At 38.8% G+C, this 19,259-nt stretch overlaps 1 protein-coding gene across 4 annotated transcripts in view; it reads left to right on the forward strand.

Moving 5' to 3' along the window:
* The window catches only part of cadm1a (cell adhesion molecule 1a), a 395,256-nt gene that overhangs the window by 328,555 nt on the left and 47,442 nt on the right, over nt 1-19,259 (forward strand). For 2 of the 4 annotated variants that reach the window (XM_059352242.1, XM_059352243.1), the window contains exons 7-9: nt 1,873-1,969; nt 8,029-8,201; nt 18,791-18,880. In XM_059352242.1, the coding sequence (XP_059208225.1) occupies nt 1,873-1,969; nt 8,029-8,201; nt 18,791-18,880 (360 nt within the window). The remainder of the gene's footprint in view (nt 1-1,872; nt 1,970-8,028; nt 8,202-18,790; nt 18,881-19,259) is intronic. The other 2 variants (XM_059352244.1, XM_059352245.1) reach the window with 1 other exon arrangement.

Here is a 19,259-nt window from a genome sequence, read left to right on the forward strand (position 1 = left end):
GCACCATCGTGACTCAGCTTGGTTAGAGATGAGTGGTATATTTCGACAGCGTCTAATGTCGGAAAACTTGAACAGAATAACATTTTGGAGTAAACAAGCTTGGGAGTTATGTGCTGAAAGCATTCAAGTGTAGTCTTCGGGTTAATTAACCTATTGATGTATTGCCAAAAATATTGACCATTATTTTAGATGGCATGGCTGGTGAAACTAATCTTTTGATAACGGGGGTGATGGTTGACAGATTTTCTTATGCTACATACACTTTCTAACATTTAGACACAATATATTCATCGAATCTACTTAAATACGAAAGAGTTAATTAATATTATACTGCATAATTATAATAATCTACTGCAAGGCCTTCCAATCCTGATACATTCGGTGAATAGAATGTCGCTTTCATGCGTTTCTTACAGTAGGACACCTTAAAATGTCAGAGCAGGACTTTTGTTGCGCTTGTTTTGTCCTAGTCTTACTTTTTGCACATGGTAGCACTGAATTCAATCCCTTACCCAGATGATAGATTGAATAAAACATTTCATTTTTGTCCAGAATAAAGGATCATCTCTCACACCAAGATGAGAAAAGGCTTTGATAACACCAGCAACAGTCAGGGGAATGGGAACAATAGAAACTCCATGGTTGCAAAGAATAGCACAGCAGCCACTGTCAAAGCACCCCACTGATTGTCAAAACAACATTCTTACATTTTCTTTCCAGCTGCCTCAGCTCGTCAACTGTGTCTCCTGTTTTGTGCAGCAACTTTATACGGTAACGTCTTTGGACATACTCAGGGCTACTTATACTTCTGCACTGCACCACGTCTATCATTCCCCAAAGCTTTGGCTTGTGTTTTGGTGTTAGCTTGATTTAAAATTCCATCGATATTATGCCCAAGGTAGGGCCAACACTGCTGAAGAATGATTTGATGCAATGGAAGAGCAGGCTGAGGCTAAGGCAGTAGCAGGTATATGTAAAGGTAAAACACCTTGAATGTATTTTATTGTTTACATCATGTCAAGTCAAATTCTTCCACACCGAGCAAAGCTGGTGTAGCATGTAGCTCAATTTTAATGAAAATACAATTCCCTTTCAGCAACTCAACCTTGACCTGACCTCTTTCACTCCTGTAGCAGCTTGTGGTTGTTTTTCTTGTTTCTGCACTTATTGATGTGTTTATTCCTTACAACTATGGGGACTATTTATGTGATCCAGTTGAGCACTCCGCTGTGTGTTCTGTGTGAAGAAAAGTAGTGAAAGCACTGATGGAAAAAAAAAAATAACCTCATTTAAATAGCATAAACAGCAGATTAACTCTTTTCATCGACATATTGATATATATTATATATAAACTACTCATCACAATTGATGGCTGTAGCAGCAAAACTGGCCAAACAGTGGACAGAGATGCAGCAGCAGCCACAGGTGACAGGATCGTATCAACTGAGTAATAATGTGAGGAGCCATGTTAAAATATTTGTGCTGTACACCTCTGTGAATATGATTGGATGCTACTAGTCAGCAGGTAGCCAGATGGAGAAGCATTAGCTTGATGCCAATCAGCTAATGATTCACTCAACTGCGGTGCTCTGCCTGAACAGCAGTGCCTAATGTCGCTCCTGATGTGACATGAATTCTTACTGTTTGCTGCAGCACTTCTTTGGGAAAGTTTGATCATTTGAAAGTGCTACTACAGAACATATTACTGAATGTTTTGTAGTTTACTTGGTAGCTGAACATTGGATTAAAAAAATATCCATCTCCATGTATATGTATGCTACACACAACATAACTGCCAATGGGAATCAATCAAGCCTTGTCTGTTATGTTGTCCCAACACTTAATTCTCTGTTGGTCTCTCTGTCCTTTCAGACAAACCAGAGGTAAAGATCGTGGTTGAATTTCCTCAGGGTCTGACCAGGGAAGGAGAGAACCTGGAACTGACTTGTCAGGCCAAAGGCAAACCCCAGTAAGACTTACACACACACACACACACACACACACACACACACAGACACACACACATTTTAACCTATTAAAAATGTGCCGTGGGTAGAGAAGACAATTTTTTTTATTCACCCAAATACCTTGACTTCCTTCTTTGCATGCGAGCGTCCTGTTGCAGTGGCATCTGGAACTTTCTCTTCAATTTAAAAAAAAGCACACTTGCAGCAGAATCGAGTTGAATGAAATGAGGATGTATACATTCACAACTCCCAGTTCCAGCAAGCAGACATAAACAGTAGAAATCCATTAACTGACTGCAGGATGTTTGCATATGTGGAACATTAGTAGTACTTAAACCTGACTATGTATATGTACATTGGGTCATTTCTTTTTCTTTTTTTTAAGTCCATGTCATAAACCTAATCTGGGTACAATGCACAGAAGAGTAGGCAACTGAAACCTAAGAAATATAGTGTCTCCCTACATTCAAAGCAAACTTGCAGTTTGTTTATTCATTGAACTGTGGGAGGAAACGGTGAGAGAACCAATGCTGACACAGGATGCAGCAGGTGCCCAAGTAAAATAGATAGAAACTCCTTCAGCAATCCCTAATCCCTGATCAGTTTGTCTCAGTTAAAACTCTGAAGAAAAAAACATCCAGACCTTCTCTAATAATCTCTGGAGCACCTCATGGATCTGTCCTTGATCCTTCTCTGTTTAGAATTTATATGATGCTCCCTGTTTAGCGAGTTAATTATGTGGTATAATTGTATTATTATTGCCTTTTTATCCCCACAAATGACAGGTCATTAAAATGCTTGTGATTTCAGTTTTTAAAAGACTTGTATATTGCTTAAAAGAGCAGATGCATTACCTTGGGGGCTAATGTGTGATGGGCACATTGACATTGGGTCAAAGCTTGTTTAAAAATAGTTGAATTTGCAAAGTTGGCTCTAAAAATGAGAGCTATCACTGTGGGGAAGAAGGAAACAGTTGGTACATGAGTTAAGAGGTACACAAGGTTTTATTAACCATTGGCTGTAGAACCAGTCCCTTCACTCAGAGTGAAGATCTCTTCTAATAAGGAGTTGTAGTAGAGCCACTGAATAGGAGGGTTGCCTCGATACAAAACTGTCACATAGAAGAAGACTGTGACCAAGACAGACTTTCCATTACAGAATGACCTGAGGCCAGATGATTCTAAATGACCATTCCTGGATACATAATCACCTAATTGGATGGCTGCTATTTTCTTTTGCAGGAATTTCAAAAGGGGGATTTGAAACTGGTCTGTAATTATGAAACACATCAGAATTACTGTGTGATATTTTGAGCAGGTGTTTAATTACGACTCCTTTAAAGGCGGAGAACAGAGCAGAAAGGGGCATTAATGATAGTGAGTCGACTGGTTCCTAAAAATCTAACAGGAGGAATTTTATCAGGAAGAAAGTTAAAAGGGCAGGGTGTTATTTTAGAGATGAGTGCTAATTTTCTGATGGTATCTTCGGGAGACTGACACAGTATATTGATATGATTAGACTTCAATTAATTTTTCCCCAATGTCGAAAAACTTACTTTACCAGTGTTCATCAGTTCTATAACATGTCTGGCCTTAGCATCAAAAAGCTCGTTTGACACTCATTAGGCTATTATACCACATGTATCATCCCTAAACCAACGTGTTGTTTTGTTTAGATGACAGGTCTTTGTGATTTCAGATGTAATGGAGTGCAAATGAAGCCATTAGGGCACTCAGGGGTGAGTAAAGAAATGAGAGCTTCAGGCTTCAGGCAGGAGACCTGCCAAACTATCCAAACATCAGTGCAGTCGCTGCTGTATCACATTAGTTTGTTGACAAGACAGTTCAAATTTGAACTGGACAAAATAATCATCAGATGAGGCTGAAGCTATGAATTTTACATCAGTGATGTGACCAGCTTGGGATTGCAGTGGCTCTTTTCATGTGCAAGTAAAGTCATATGTGGCGATAAATGACAACATTAAAGAGAGAGGCTTACACCATTAAAACCCAATTTTTTGGCTCATATGTAGGCTTGAAAGATGGCACTGAAAAGTTTGTTGTATGCTTTTTGGAGTAAGACAGTTGGAGTAAGCTTGGGTTCAAAACAGTCAGTCGCAATGGATTTTAATGGCTATTATCAAAACATCCTTTGAAACATTGCAAACCACTTCTATTGCATTAAATTATAAATATACAGCTCCATGCATACACAACTTGTGTTTGTCCCCAGCACAGATGTTTTTCACTCTTAAGTAGCGTTAGCATGCGTAGTTACAAATAGCTGACATAAACTGCTAATTGTGTTAGCGACAAATACAACCTGTATACTGAGACGTGTCTTCAAAAATGGTTCAGAAAATTTGAAAGTACATTGTGAAAACCTTTTGGGTCTTGAAAATGTGTTGTTGTTGTTGTTGTTGTTGTCGATTGTCACTATAATGAATACAAGTTTAATAAAGCTGCTGTATTCTGTGAATGAGCGATCATCCAAGCCTACAGAGTTTAACTGTGAAATGTTTAACATAGGTTGTTCAGTGAGGTAGTCTATTAAGGGAATTAGTGGGATTGTTATGATGAATGATTAGAGGTTATAGCTGTAATTAAAATGCATTTGGTTCTGTAGAGGTCTGAGTGTGTGCTATCATAATGCAGTGATAATGTAGCTACATGGATCAGAGTGTTACTGTGAGCTTATATCATTATGGGCGGATAAACAGGTCGTACATTAATAAGGGGTCAATTCCAGTAGCACTTTGCAGGTACAGGGAGATTATGGGTTTACAAAACAGGACTAGTGCAAGACTTTGACTTGCCCTTAGACTTTGCCAAAATTTTAAACCTCATCTTAACATAAAAATCAAAGTTAGGATCAATCAAATAGTTCTCACTTTGTAAGAAATTGTCTCATTCTCAGGTTCTTAAACTCTGTATGATTCTCTGAAGGGTAGAAGTACAAGAACACGTAAACACACACATCGAAGGAAACACTGTGTACTTCAGATCGCCTCTATCCACCAGACCCCCGCAGTTTTCATACTTGGCATCGAGACAAGCTCACTACCCGTATTCATTTTATAAAGATGAAAACACAATCAATACAGTGAGCCGGGAATTGGAAGTCATTTTCATTAGAGCTGCTGAGAGTTGTGCAGTCATTACCAGCAGATAGCACAGGGGGCCCCGGCTGCAGGCAGCCATTTGTATTCTAGACGCCTGCCCTTCCTCTCTCCTTGCAACCCCATCTTACCTCTTTCGTCTATCTCTGTCTATCTTCTTTCTCCGGATACCCTTTTTTCGCTTCTCACAACATCCCATCCACCTACATAAAAACGATTAATTCGAGGTCATGTCTCTCATCTTTCTCATGTATATTTATTATTTATTCACCTTTAATTTCATGTGGAGAGCACTTGTAACAGACATGACACTCTCTTTCAAGCCGTCCACCATGGCCATTAAACACACTTGTTGTTTGTTTTTGCTATTGAGCTCCAACTGCTTTTTCATATATTCTTTTCCTGGAGTTTTCGCATCATCTTTTTTCCCCCCTCTCATATTTGCTTGCTCCCTCCACACCAAATGTTTTCAAATGGAGGGAAACAAGTTAAAACACCACAACAAAATGCAACAAGAGAGACCATCAGCACACACTCAGGGGAAATAACAGTAGCTGGCAGTGGCCATTGGAAGTTGCAGCAGCAAAATAGAGGTGTTTTGTCTTCTTTTTTTCTCTTCACCCGCGGTGGCTCTGAGCGCTCTGAGCTCATTGTCATAAAAATGGAATCTGTCACCCCGCTATAAACCTCAGTCAAGGTAGAAAAGAGAACAAATACAGACGCTTGGTAGGTGCCCACCTACACAGCAACACTCATAAGTATACAAGCGTGGAAAGCCTGCAATTTGAGGACAAAGCTGCTACACAGTTATTGTTGCTTTTAGCTGTGCTCAAAAGGAAGAATGTTATTTTAATATGTCTTGTTTTAAGTCGTAACTCGCTTTGATTAGCCCTTTTTATTTAACACTGGCTTGAAATGCTTTGGTTTTCAAAGAGGAAGTAGGGGAATAATTTGTCCAGGCTATAATCTTTAGAGACGTCTTATCGAAAGTTTTAAAATGTTGTCATGTAATGAACCCTCAGCTACATGTCTACTATAGGGGGAATAGGCCCTTTTTTATTTGTGATTCGGGTATGATTCAGATATCTTAGAATATAGTTCTGATAGGGAAATAACTATTCTTGGTGTTTCAAGGACGCTTCAACATCCCAGGATTTGAGTTGTATGACAAAAAGCATTGCATTTGCATAAAAAGAGAAATTCATACTTAGGTAAACAATATGCAAACATGACGTGGTGACAATGATAATAGAAATGGAAATTTGGTTAATTAATTAAACAAAGTAATATGTTGGTATTAAAAATAAACAAAGAAAGAAAGGAAAGGTGAAGGCTGACACGTCGCTGGCTGCAACATGAGAGAGAGGGAGCGTGCATGGAGCCAGAGAGAGCTCTAAAAGGCCAACCAACAGATGCCAGAGATCAGGGACTGATGCAGGAGGCATTCAGATCACTCAGTATGAGTTTGGACATTAAGCAGTTATTTTGGAAAATAGTTTTTCGTGAAGTCCCTCTATTGCCACTAAACAACTTGTCTGTATTCAATACCATTGAAATAAAATTTGAAGGCTGTTCAAGATGAATTGCATTGTACTGAAGTCAATCTGTTCAACTTTTTGGTAACCTCATCGTTTTTCCTCTCTTGCAAACTTCAGGCCAATATTTTTAATAAAACGCTGATTAACACACAATTTACAGAACACTTTCATTTTGGTACGTTTTTTTGGGGTCATTAAATGACCCTTGCTTTTGGGCCTTTCTTGGGTTTAGTTATCCATGTTAACACAAGATAGCTGTAAGCCAAAATGAATATTCACAGGCAGTGGCTCTCAAATTGGACGACAGGTGGCGACCCCTCTGGGTGAAGGGGTGATGGCTGCAAATGTCTAGAGGGGAAATCAAAAGTTATGAATGGGTCATTAATAAAAGACCATTAACAAAACAATAGTGGTGTGAGGCCAACAAGGCTGCCAGAATTCAGGTTAGTAAAAAGAATATGGTAGAATGTACAAGATGGACATATTTTCTCTATTGCTAGTTATAGAGACCAAACGAAATGACGTATTTTTGTAGGCCAACCTGGAAGTAGCATCTCCCATGAGTCTAAAATTGGATTTTTGCATTGAATCATTGCAGAAAATAAGCTCTTTGTGCTTATGTGTTTTCTTCAGCAGGACAATCTTCACAAATGAACACGACTTTTATGATGTTTGAAGCGTTAATGCAGCTGACGAAAGTAAAAAGCTAACTTTATAATGTTATGCTATACCGAACTACACCACTGTCGCATGATTTGAAGGTCACTACCGTAAGCTTCAGACTTTCTCTGACAAGCTACCAGCGTTTTTTAGAAGCTCTGTGTAGCCTCATTAATAGTTTGTTAACCTAATCTCTGAAAAACATGATAAGAGGCTGTAAGGCAGACTAGTGAGAGATTTCCTGGCGTGATGACTTTTAATGTCACCGACAACCACTGTAGTCACATTTAGCCACTTGTTAGCAACTGCTTTTTTAAGGACACGTAAAAACTTCAAAACTGGGGTTTTTACTAACATATTTTATGTTGTACAACAAAATCCAAACATCTCTTCAGCTTGTATTAACCACAGAACTTATTTCAGACATCTAAGCAGAAACCCATTCAAAATCCTTATTGAGTTTGAGAGAATAGACCCCAGGGTGCTAAAATGCTAACTTACTTCCTGGTTTAAGAACTCATTCCTGTGGCGCCCTATTGGGTAATGTAATAAGATAATTGATACCCATCTTAACTGACGCAATACCATACGTCAAAATTCACATACCTACCACCTATTATTGGTTGGGGTCTATGAACATTGCAGCCCTTATAAGCATCACGTCATCTATCACCTCTTCCATTTTCAGTGTTTGAATGTGTATCTTATCCATGAGATCTTACTGGTGCTCTCATTTCTATTTCAGGCCACAGCGGGTGAACTGGGTGAAAGTGGATGACGATGTGCCGTCCCATGCCGTCATCACCGGCGCTGACCTTTACATTGAAAATCTAAACAAGTCCTACAACGGAACCTACCGCTGTGTGGCCTCCAACACAGTGGGGGAGTCTTTCGATGACTACATCCTCTACGTCTATGGTACGCTCTGACCCTCCATCACTTTATTATCTCTGTGTCTACCTGGATCTCTATATCTGAGAGGTTGTCTCATGACCAAAAACACCAAAATCATTCATATTTAGACTGGTGATATTGACATTGGTGAGTTATGGCACTGGTGCTCATTGCTAGCAGCTGTAGCATGGTAAAGTAGGGGTTGTGTTTAATTACAGGTGCAGTAAACTTTTAATCCCTCCCTGTATCTGATATGGCCAATACCAAAAGCTTGTGTCTTTACTCTACATTGTTTTCTTGACCCCCCTTTGTGCCCTGCATGTAGATCCAGAGAAATGGGGTCCTAAGGCTGCATTAAAATGCACAAAATTTAAAACAATGCAGGGAAACTGTATTGGTCTCTAATAAGTGTGCAAACCATTATTACTATGACACAAACTGGATTATATTTCATCTTTTTACCAGTGCCTTTAGCAACACACCCACACCAAAGCAGCTCCTTGAGAAGTTTTTTTAACGCAGTGCTATTTTTTAAAAGAAAGAAAAGGGCATGTCCTCAGTATTGTTTCTCTCTCTCTTCCTATTGTTTGGTTAATGACCTGAAGAGGAGTTTACATTCTACATTTACATACACTTTAACATTGTGGATTTTGGGGATTGTTTCTGACTAATATCAGACAAAAAGGATCCAATTAAAATGTAAAAAAAGGGGTTGAGTGTTTGAGTTATGTCCCAGCTGTATGGAAAGGGCCTTGAAACAATATTTATCGGGTAGAAAGATAAAAATAAAAAAAATACAAGTTTTATTAAACCATTTAGAAAAAAATTCTAAACAGTTAGACAATATACATTTTGTGTTGGTTAGTGAAAATATTTCTACAGGCGATTTTGAATTGGGCAATTTTGACCTAATGATCTGAGCATCTTTTAAAAGCTCCTGCAAAGAGCCTATTGAGACCATGCCAGTTTTTAAAATTCTTTTGTTGCTTCCAAAAGGTGAAGGCAGTTGGCAACAGGAGACAGTGAAGGAAAATCATTCCTGTGCAGTGTGGTTTTAATAGTAAACCTGACTGCATCAGCTGAGTTCAATGGACAACAAATATTCAATATGTCAATCAATAAATTGATCCATAGGTCATAATATTTGTATTACAAGTCAAGACAAAGTTATTTATGCAGAACAAAATTATAAAACAAAAATGTGCCTCAAAGCGCTTTACAACCTGTATTCACAAAATACATTGCCCATCAGCAAGCAGGTCTTTTTTACTTTTTTTTTTTGCAATGGGCACCACAGCCAAAACCTCGCTGGGAATCAATAAATGAGTGTAGTGTGTATGTTCTACCTCCCACAAACCTGGGGCAATCCTTTAACCTGCCTCCACCTACTTCTGCCAGATTTCTTTATTTCTTTGGCTTCCAGTTGATGTAACACCCTCCTCTCTTTCTCTCTGTTTTTCTCTCATCCTCATAAGCATTATCTTAACATGCTTTTATGCTGTTGATACCAGTAACATTTCCTCCACTGAGCAGGGCATTACACTCTAATGTGCTTATTTTCCCTGTCCAAAATTACTTCACTATCACTTTTTGGTAGACCCTGAGCCCGCAGAGAAATTATTTGGCTGCTATTGTCAGAGGGAATTAGCAGAGTGAAAAGGCTTCTTTTTTATGTAAAGGGGGGTAACAGGGACTCTCAATGCCTGACGGACACCAGCTGAATGGATGTTATTTACAGCAGAGCGAGTTGCTGTGCTAATGATGAGTGCAATAAAACAACAGAGGTACTGCTGAAAATCATGAGACAGCTTCCTGCCACCTGCTATATTACAGTCTATACTTACAGTTCAGTGGAAGCTCTGCTTCTGGTTCTTTCTGTGTAAAAATCTGTTTGACACATAATCTTTTGGAATTGAAGATCCAAGATTTTGTCTTCTTTGAGAATTAGTCGTTCAGGATTTTGGGTTTAGTGCTGAGATCAGAATTAGGATTCATTCTAAGATAAACATATATGAACAACTTTTTAAACTTTGTTTTAAAGGTTTTATTTTCATGATCATTTAGGATTCAAAGTAAAGTATTAAAATCAGAAGCAATATATATATATTTAAAGTACTTGTTATAATTGTTAAAGGGATGATCAGAGGTTAGTATGGTAAGACAAAGATGTGATGTGTGTGTGTGTGTGTGTGTGTGTGTGTGTGTGTATTCAGATCAATTCCAGGGCACAGAAAGGACAATCACTTGGAGTCACAGTGCTGCTCACGTTTTTGTGAAGTTTGTGTTAAACACAACTTTGCATGAAGTGTGAATTTTCTGGTAATTGCAGCAGGTTTTTTTTTAACGTCTGCCTCCCCGGGCCTAAACAACAAAATCCCATGGTGAGGGCTGCAAGTTGCCCCTCTCTCAACCACCCACACATCCCCACATGGTGGGAGAAAGACAAAGATAAACACAGTAATGCAATACGTGGGCAACTAAAAGCCTTGCACAAAAAAAAAAAGGAAAAGGGAAAAAAAAAAAAAACGCCGCCATTAAAACCACAGAAGGCCTCCATCCTTTTAGAGCTAGTCTTTTGATGACTTTGATGTGTCCGCAGCTCCCACACTACTAATGTCGACTGTAATTCAACAGCAAATCATGCTGAACCTTCGCCTTGCTAATGGGAAGACAGGATGTTGTGGCTGACCTGTCAGAAGCTGATTCTCACATTATGTTCCAGACCCCCTCCACCACCGCCACCGCCATCATGACCACCACACACGCACGCACACACATACATACACACACACACACATCACGTCCTGCTGCTACACAACCACCAGCATGCACACACCTCTGTAGTCAAGCATTTACCTTAACAGAAGCTGGGAGGAGGAACACAGTCCCATGTAAGAAATTAGAAACAGCAGAGGCGTCAGCGTGTTTACTCAAACAGAGGTGATATAAAGCATCTGGTTCTGGTTACGACATATTAGATTGGTGAAGTAACAAAGATCAGCTTTAGCATCGCTAATAGGGTGCTTCTGCAACTGATGTGTTTAGTTACAATTTGAGAACTAATGTGTTTAGTTACAAAGTTTGCACATTTGGTATGGTTCATTTTCATCAATCAAACTGTGGCTGACTAAACAGACAAAACTGCCTGATAATCTGGTTTGCTTCTAAATGGGGTTCAACTGAGATGTGAAAGCTCAATGGAAAGGGAAAGTGAGATCCAAAAACACAACTGCAATTGCACCACAGGTGCCGCCAAAGAGAATGAAGCAGAGCTCATTAAAGTTGGGGTAGACCGTAGACAATTTATTTTTGGGATTATTGGGAGAAATGTTCATAATAAACTCTCAGTGTTTTGTAATTCATGAGGAATGACAGACAGCCAAACAGTCCATCTATAACCTAGTTATACATAATTTCAGGTGGAGCTTCTGCTCTAATAAAAAAGGATGTGGAGCAAGTGAAACTTTGTGACAACTCAGTAAGCAAACATGATACTCTCTTAATTAAAGATTTTCCCGAAAATCTTTAAGATTTTAATTTAAATAAGTGTGTGTTAAGTCACTATTGGTTGAGAAATGAGATAACACAATGGTGATTGAGCCCACTGATTAAAACCTCACAACCTACACTGTCTGTGGCAGCATTCCCAGGAATAATCACATGCAGTACACAGTTAATGACTGTTTTCCATCACCAAGCAGTGGTTGGTCCACTATAGGGGGAAAGTGTATCTAATGCAACAGAGTAGTTCAACTCACATAAGTGTGAAGCTGCCTACTGTGTTTTTGGGGTAACCAGTTAGCATGGCAGAGAAAAAAAAGAAGCAAACAATGAATACATGAAAATTACAAAACTAGTAAAAGTGGGATCCAAAACATGCCCGCAATTACCACTTACCACCATTAGTGTCACCAAAGATAACAAAACAGAGATCCTTTACATTTTAACTTTAAACAAAGTAACCGTTATACCACTCTAGGCCATTTCAGAAAGATATATCTAGTTCACATGCAGCAAGTAAGAAGGGGAAGACTTTAATAATGATTTAGCCTCCAACAGTCTGACAAAATGTTTAAGATTTAATGCACCATCATACCCCAATAGCCATCATAAAATAAACAGAAGTGCTCTCCGTGTCTCTAATGTTAAGATTTAATTTGTTTTATTGAAAGTTTAGGACCAACCCCAATATCAACACAAGATCCCAAAGTGTACATTAGAGCTGGGTAATTTAATGATAAAGTCTGCATGGCACCACCTCCCTCAACTCTCCCCCTGCTCAACAGCCAGAACGAATGCGGCATTGGCCAGCATCCCCTCGAATTCATCTGGTTCCAGAGTATTGTGACCCTAAGTGATGGAGAGCACCGTGAGACTGGCTGACACTAACAATGTTAACAGCAAAAAGAATGCAGTCTGTGCTCCTCTAACTCTCACTGCCGCTCTTACTTCACAGGGTAAGAAAACACAACCATCAGGGTTTTCCTCTCGCAGTCGAGTGAGACCCAGCGCCGAGGGGTTTTAAGTTGTTTACAGGCTGCCGTTTACCCAATAACTGAGTTCCCTTCCTCTCTGCTCCTTTACCAGCACTGGCTTTATTGCACAGCAGCAGCATGTTTAGTGACCCTGTTGCTCTCAGTCATCTTCCTACTTACTTTACACTTCTTCTCCATTAAAGCACATGGGAGTTTCTCCACCAGTCACTGTTAGCTCTTTAAGTGGCATCCAGCATTTCTTCCAGAGGTGCAAAGTGTCCCAAAACATCCTATTCAAGCTGCAAGGCCTCTTAGTTTGCTGAAATTGCACTCGAGTGGAAGTGAAATTGCTGGTGTAAAATGTTATGAGGAGGAAAAGTAATTCATCACTTCCAAAACAAATTTGCAAGGAAGTTATGTTTTGAATTCTGTCTGTGTCTTGTGAATTTTAAGCACTTGAATTGCTCTGCCATGTATCAGTTGTATGACATTACAGTGGTAATTTGGAAAAATTGTATCCCTTAATATCCCAACATTCATCTCCAGATTACCATATGGCAGTTATATGTCACAATATATTTATGTCCAAATAACCCATACTGTATTTTCTATTTATTATATTTCTGACAGATCGCTCTGAAGCTGAAAGTCTGGTCAGCTTTAATTTTTTGCCTGGACTTTGTTCAGTAAAGGGGCCTTTTTCAAGTTCTAAGAGAACCAAGTAGCCAGTGAAGAACCACCAGAATTGGATAATTTGCATGATGCATTCTTTTGTTATTTTTATTTTTTACATTTTTGTAACTCTGGAAGGATAAGCCAAAGGCAAAAAGTCAAAGACACACAATGTGCCAATATTTGATACTCTTTCACAACATGGGCATCAGCAAATGTCACTTTGAGTCAATGTCAAGAAGAGTATATGTAAAGCCTCTAATCACAGCAGTTGTCAGGGCTTCACTGGTTGGGATTATACAGGGGCCAAGGACACCTCCTGAAGGGGCCAAGGAATAACGTACCCAAACAAAATAAAGAAAAATGGAAGAAATGTTCAGAAGGCTTGAATGAAGGTAACCCTTGCAGGGCCAAGAGACACTAAACAAAACAGCAACTCAATGACACATTTAGATGTAGGGAAACACTAAAGCAATGCTTTCTGATGAGGTCAAAGTGTTGCACAAGGTATAGCATCTAGCAGGATTCAGAGTTTCTTGGATCCCTAATGCTAATGTTCTGTTAGCATTTATCAAAACATTTACCCCAAGTTATACAGTACAACAGATTTTTATTTTGGCTAAATAAGATACATCTGTGTAATGTTTTTAAATGCGATAAAATGGACATTTCTACCAGTTGAAAGCCACTATGTGACGCATGAAGCATGTTTGCTTCCGACAAGGTTAAACTACAGCCATTTCTCTAAATTAAATCAAGTTGAAAAACAGCCCACATATGTCTTATAGTTTCTCTCTAGAGTTCTATATGACATTACCGTATGATCAGAATTTAAAGGAAACTGTCTGCACTTAGAGTGTGTGTCCTTCTTATCTTAAAGTCCTTATCTCACATGTTCTGTTTGTTGTTGAGATAACATGAAGTAGATGGCATAGATGGTGTAGACAGTGGTTGACATGACACAAATAAAAATGTGACACCATCACGTCACACTGTTCAGTGGATACATGGAAGATGATTCAGCGCAGGGTGGGTAATGTCTTCACCCACCTAGGAAAAAATATAACTAAACGGGGCAAACACCATTGATAAACTATACCGAATCCAGCTGGTAGAATTTAGTTTCAAATGGTTCAGATTCACTAAAGTAACACAATAAATAAACTAACTGATCGAGGTAGTAGACCAGTCACTCCGGTGTTCTCCGAGTTAAAATCACTGTTTTTTTCAAAGGAGTTTGGTGTATTTGAACGGAGTAGATGGACATAATTACTTCAGTTCTCCGCCCCAAAGGGCTGTCTCGCTGCAAGTGAAAGCAGTGAAAATATAATAAATATAGCATAAACAGAAAAATATATATCAAAAATCATTTTCTAGGGGTATAAAATACTTTTTGTTGCTGCAAAAAGTTATTTATTGTAAGTTGTGTTTTCGATCACCAGTTACTCTGTACTGGAGGTGATTTTTTTCCTAGTTTCATATTGTTTACTGGCTGATTACTGGCACTGTGCAGATATGGAGTGTTTCTCTCATCCCATGCTCACGTAGCGTTCTTTAACTTATTGACTTCAGCAGGAATGATTCCTGTCAGGCTGCGTCTCGTAGCTTCCTGTGGTCCTGCTCGATTCGTTCAGACCCGAAACACTGATTCATAAGCCTCATCAGTAAACAAGGCCCGGTGACTCAGCAGGGGGAAAACACATTCTGCCTGTCATATTTGAAAGTCAATAAGCTCCAGCGTTCTTTGATACATTGCACCAGCTAGCCACAAAAATAAGAGTCATTCAACATTCAGACAATCGTCTTTCTTTTAATCTTTATTTTGTAATCTGTTTTTTTTCACTGTTTTTAATGAGTTGTTGACACTGATGATCCTAAACATCTGCTGGACCCTCACAGTTCATGATGGGATAAAACCAATTAGACAGCACCACCCACGAGCTGGAGTGTTGTGGCTCTCAAGCATGTGTGAAACTCATCAGCTCAAGCTTCATCTGCCAGCCGACTTCCCGATGGATCATCCCCCCCCTCCTTTGTCTGCACGTTGGTGTGCGCAGCCTTTTGTATTGTCAAGGTTGTCTTTAAAAGAACGGCATTGTTGATAGATTAAAAACATACCGTACATCAACAGAGTTTGAATACTGATCTGGATAACCTGGAGGCCTTCATTAGCATTTTTAAATTTGCTTCAGGCAGAGTTTTGAGGGGCAGCCCGGACCTCTCTACCATGTTTTTGAATCGCTTGATACATTTTTCTTCAAGTGCATAAAATAGATGATTTTCTATTGAGAACAGATTCATGCTGTAGCGATGAACAATTTCTGCCCTTAGGGAAGACTACTTTTCAATGATAAACAACGTGTGTACCCTTAGGGAAGACAACCCTGCTCTACAAACAGCAGGACAACTTTTATTATCTCTTTTATGTGACTCGGGGATATATTGCCTTTTTGTATTAGCAACAATTTTATTGTGAAAATACCTTCACTTGAGGTATAAAGAATTACTGGTGTACATTCAGTAATGCAGTGACAATAAATGTGATATATGACAGAGAAAAGTAATCATGGCGCTACTTACTTTAATACAACTTTTTGAGAAAAGAGTACTGGTTTTAGTGCCCTCATTTACTGTTAATAGTGGAACTCAGCACTTTTCCGAACAATATAAAGTACATAGATCCAATAAAAACTATAACAATCAAGGAGAGGATTATATTCACTGTATTAAAACAATTCCTTGAATGTGAATGTCTCTACTGGCAATGAAGTTGAAGGATAAAGCCGATTTTGGTCAGATTATTGTTAAAAAATCCCATGACAACACAAAACTTACTCTGTAGCTTTAAGCTCCAACTGAAGATGTAAATCATTGAAACAGAACACAAATATACCGCTTTTATAAGGCTCAGTATTTTCCTAAAGCTAGTGATTGCTATGGGTTTGAAACTTTTTAAGCTGCAAAAAAAAACTTGGTATTTGGTATTTTCATAGTTTTTATTGAGAATTACAAAAACACTGAGAATACTGAGTCTCATACTTAACAGTTGTTGTTTTCTTCCAGTGGAGCCAAAGCACTGCTAAATATTTATCGATATTTGTTCTAGCTTGTAATTGTGTTTGGAATTTTGTAGCTGCTATTTGAAATTAGTTCGAAATTCATTATGCAAAAAAATGCCCATTCATCGGCTGCTATATTAACATTTATTGTTAGGAATAAAGGAGGAATTGATGTCATGATGGCCCCTCATATAGAAGTCTTCTACCCAGAAGGCCTCTAGTTTGTGTCCCATGAAGGCCGTAAAGTGTAGAACAAGAGGTAGTTTATGAATAATTTTTTACCAGATTATAACTCACTTTAAGGTATTTGATCCAAACTATGATGTTTTTACCAAAATCTCATCTCATATACTTTTTTTTCTCAACCTGAATAGTAGTTCTGCATCTCAATATATTAGAATATCATGGAAAAGTCAATTTCCGGTAGTTCAAGTCAAATAGCCCCAACCAAGTATTGAGTGCATATAGACAGACATACTTTTCAGAGGCTAACATTTTCATATTAAACATACTTTTTAAAATTGGTCTTTTGTAATTTTCAAATGTTTTAAGACACTGACTTTTAGGTCTTCATTAAATGTAAGCCATAATCATTATAATTAGAAGAAATTAAATAAATTAGGACATGAAATGTTTCATTATGTGTGTTATGGATCTATATAATGTGTTATTTCCACTTTTTGAATTGAATTACTGACATAAATAAACTTTTCTATGATATTCTAATTTATTGAGATGCACCTATAGGTTAAATGTAAGGAAACAGCAACCAGCCATTGAATGGGCTCATAACTGCCAAGGTGGAGCAGGCCCCTTCTTGCCCATACCTATGGGGATAATGGCTGCTGATAAACGCCCATTCAAACGTGTGATCACACCTGAAAAGGGTGTTTTTTTCTTATTGTTTTCAAGATTGCAACTACCTCCAACACACCTGTCACGCATCCAGGTGTGCAGAGTTCTTTTTCAATTCTTTTTTAATTCAACATTCTGGCACATCGTCTTCAGCCCAAAGAAGGTGAAATGTCGATTCATGAAACTGAAATTAAAGAGATTGATTCTGAGAGTGAGCATGCAGCTTTCCTCTTTTTACTTTGATTTATACCTTCAAGCCAGCTCCTCATTAAAACAGGTGTGAAATTTCCATGAATAAAAAGCGAGAAAAAGAAAGTAAAAGCAGCAGCTGTTTAGAACTCTAAATATTAACAAGAGAATGTACACTATCTGTGGGCAAGAAAAGTAATGGTGGCTGCAAATATGTCATTTGTGCCACCTGCATAAAATCAGCATTTCAGCTGCAGTTTGTCCAGTTTTATAGCTGTGCACACTGGGAAAAACTGCAACATAACTGATGCAAACTAAGCATGCACCATCATGTAACATCTCACACTGCACACTGCTTTTACTGCTAAAAATCAGCACTTCTTCTGTCTTCTCCCCCTTCTCTGTCCATACACATCTCCTTTCCTCACCTTCTTATAAGTCCCTATTTCATTAAAGTGAGTATTAGCCTAAGTCTTTATCAACAGCCAAAAATAACACCTTATAATAACCCCAAAAGCTTTTTCAGCCCATTCAGAGGCAATCAGAGCAGCATGGGAGGTCTTTAACCAAGCAGCACTGCCAGCGGCGTCATATCAGTGCAGCCCTGCCACTTCAACAAGGAAAATGTCACTTTTGATATCTCCCCCTGGTCATTGTCAGGGTTGGGAGTCTAACCCGGATAATGAAGCCAGAAAAGGAAAAGCTGTGGGAGGAAATAAGGTCTCTGGTCAAATTCTCTGCACTCAACAACCCTGCTTGATGCCGATCATTTATTTATTTCTTCTGTGTGTGTATTATTTACCTCCTTCTGTTTTTGTGCACTGCCATTTATTGTGTCATTATGTTTGAGTTTAAACATCAAATTTTGCTTTTTTTAGTTGCCAGTATCCTCACCAACTTTGTACTCCTGTCCTTGGAGATATTAAGAATGCACAGACACGTTTGTTTGTCAAGATAGCTCAGTGCATAACAATGACAGCATAAGTACAACACCAGCATGTGTTACTCATTAGACATTTAATCACTTCTAACAACCATGTGCTCCCTAGCATTGTCAGTATTTCATGTCATGGTGTGTAGCCCGTGAGTAGACATAAAAGAGAAGAGTTTCCAACAAGATCTTTGATCAGCTTAGTCGGTGTGAGACCAGATAATGTGTTGCTGTGTACAATATTTAATGCCAGTCCCAATTCATCCTGCTTGCCAAACTTAAACTCACACACACATGATGACACAAAATGGGCTGTTGATCATATATCAAACAGCGATAGCATCATTTTACTTAAGTTTACTTTATCTTCATGGCTTTTATACTCATTTGTTTCCCCCCTTGTGTTTGTCATGTATTTGTCCTCTCATCCAGATGCTCCCACCACTCCCCCTATACCCACCACAGCCACAACCACCACCACCACCATCACCACCACCATCTCCTACCTCGAAGCCAATCAAGGTACAGTATCACCCTCACGCTACCTTTGTATCTTTTTGTGTATGTGTGTGTGTGTGTGTGTGTGTGTGTGTGTGTGTGTGTGTGTGTGTGTGTGTGTGTGTGTGTGTGTGTGTGTGTGTGTGTGTGTGTGTGTGTGTGTGTGTGTGTGTGTGTGTGTGTGTGTGTGTGTGTGTGTGTGTGTGTGTGTGTGTGTGTGCTCCCTTATCCCCTGCACAGCCTGAAATCCTTCCATATATCCACATCTTCATGCCACAGTGAGAGTCATATTCATATGCATGTTCCTTTATCCAAGGTCTCACAGTTTTTGTCATCATATACTTTTTTTTGTTAAAGCTTTTATGGTTAATTCCAAAAGTTATCCATCATGGCTGAGAAGCAA

This window comes from Centropristis striata, chromosome 15 (genome assembly GCF_030273125.1).
Source record: "Centropristis striata isolate RG_2023a ecotype Rhode Island chromosome 15, C.striata_1.0, whole genome shotgun sequence".
NCBI lineage: Eukaryota > Metazoa > Chordata > Actinopteri > Perciformes > Serranidae > Centropristis > Centropristis striata.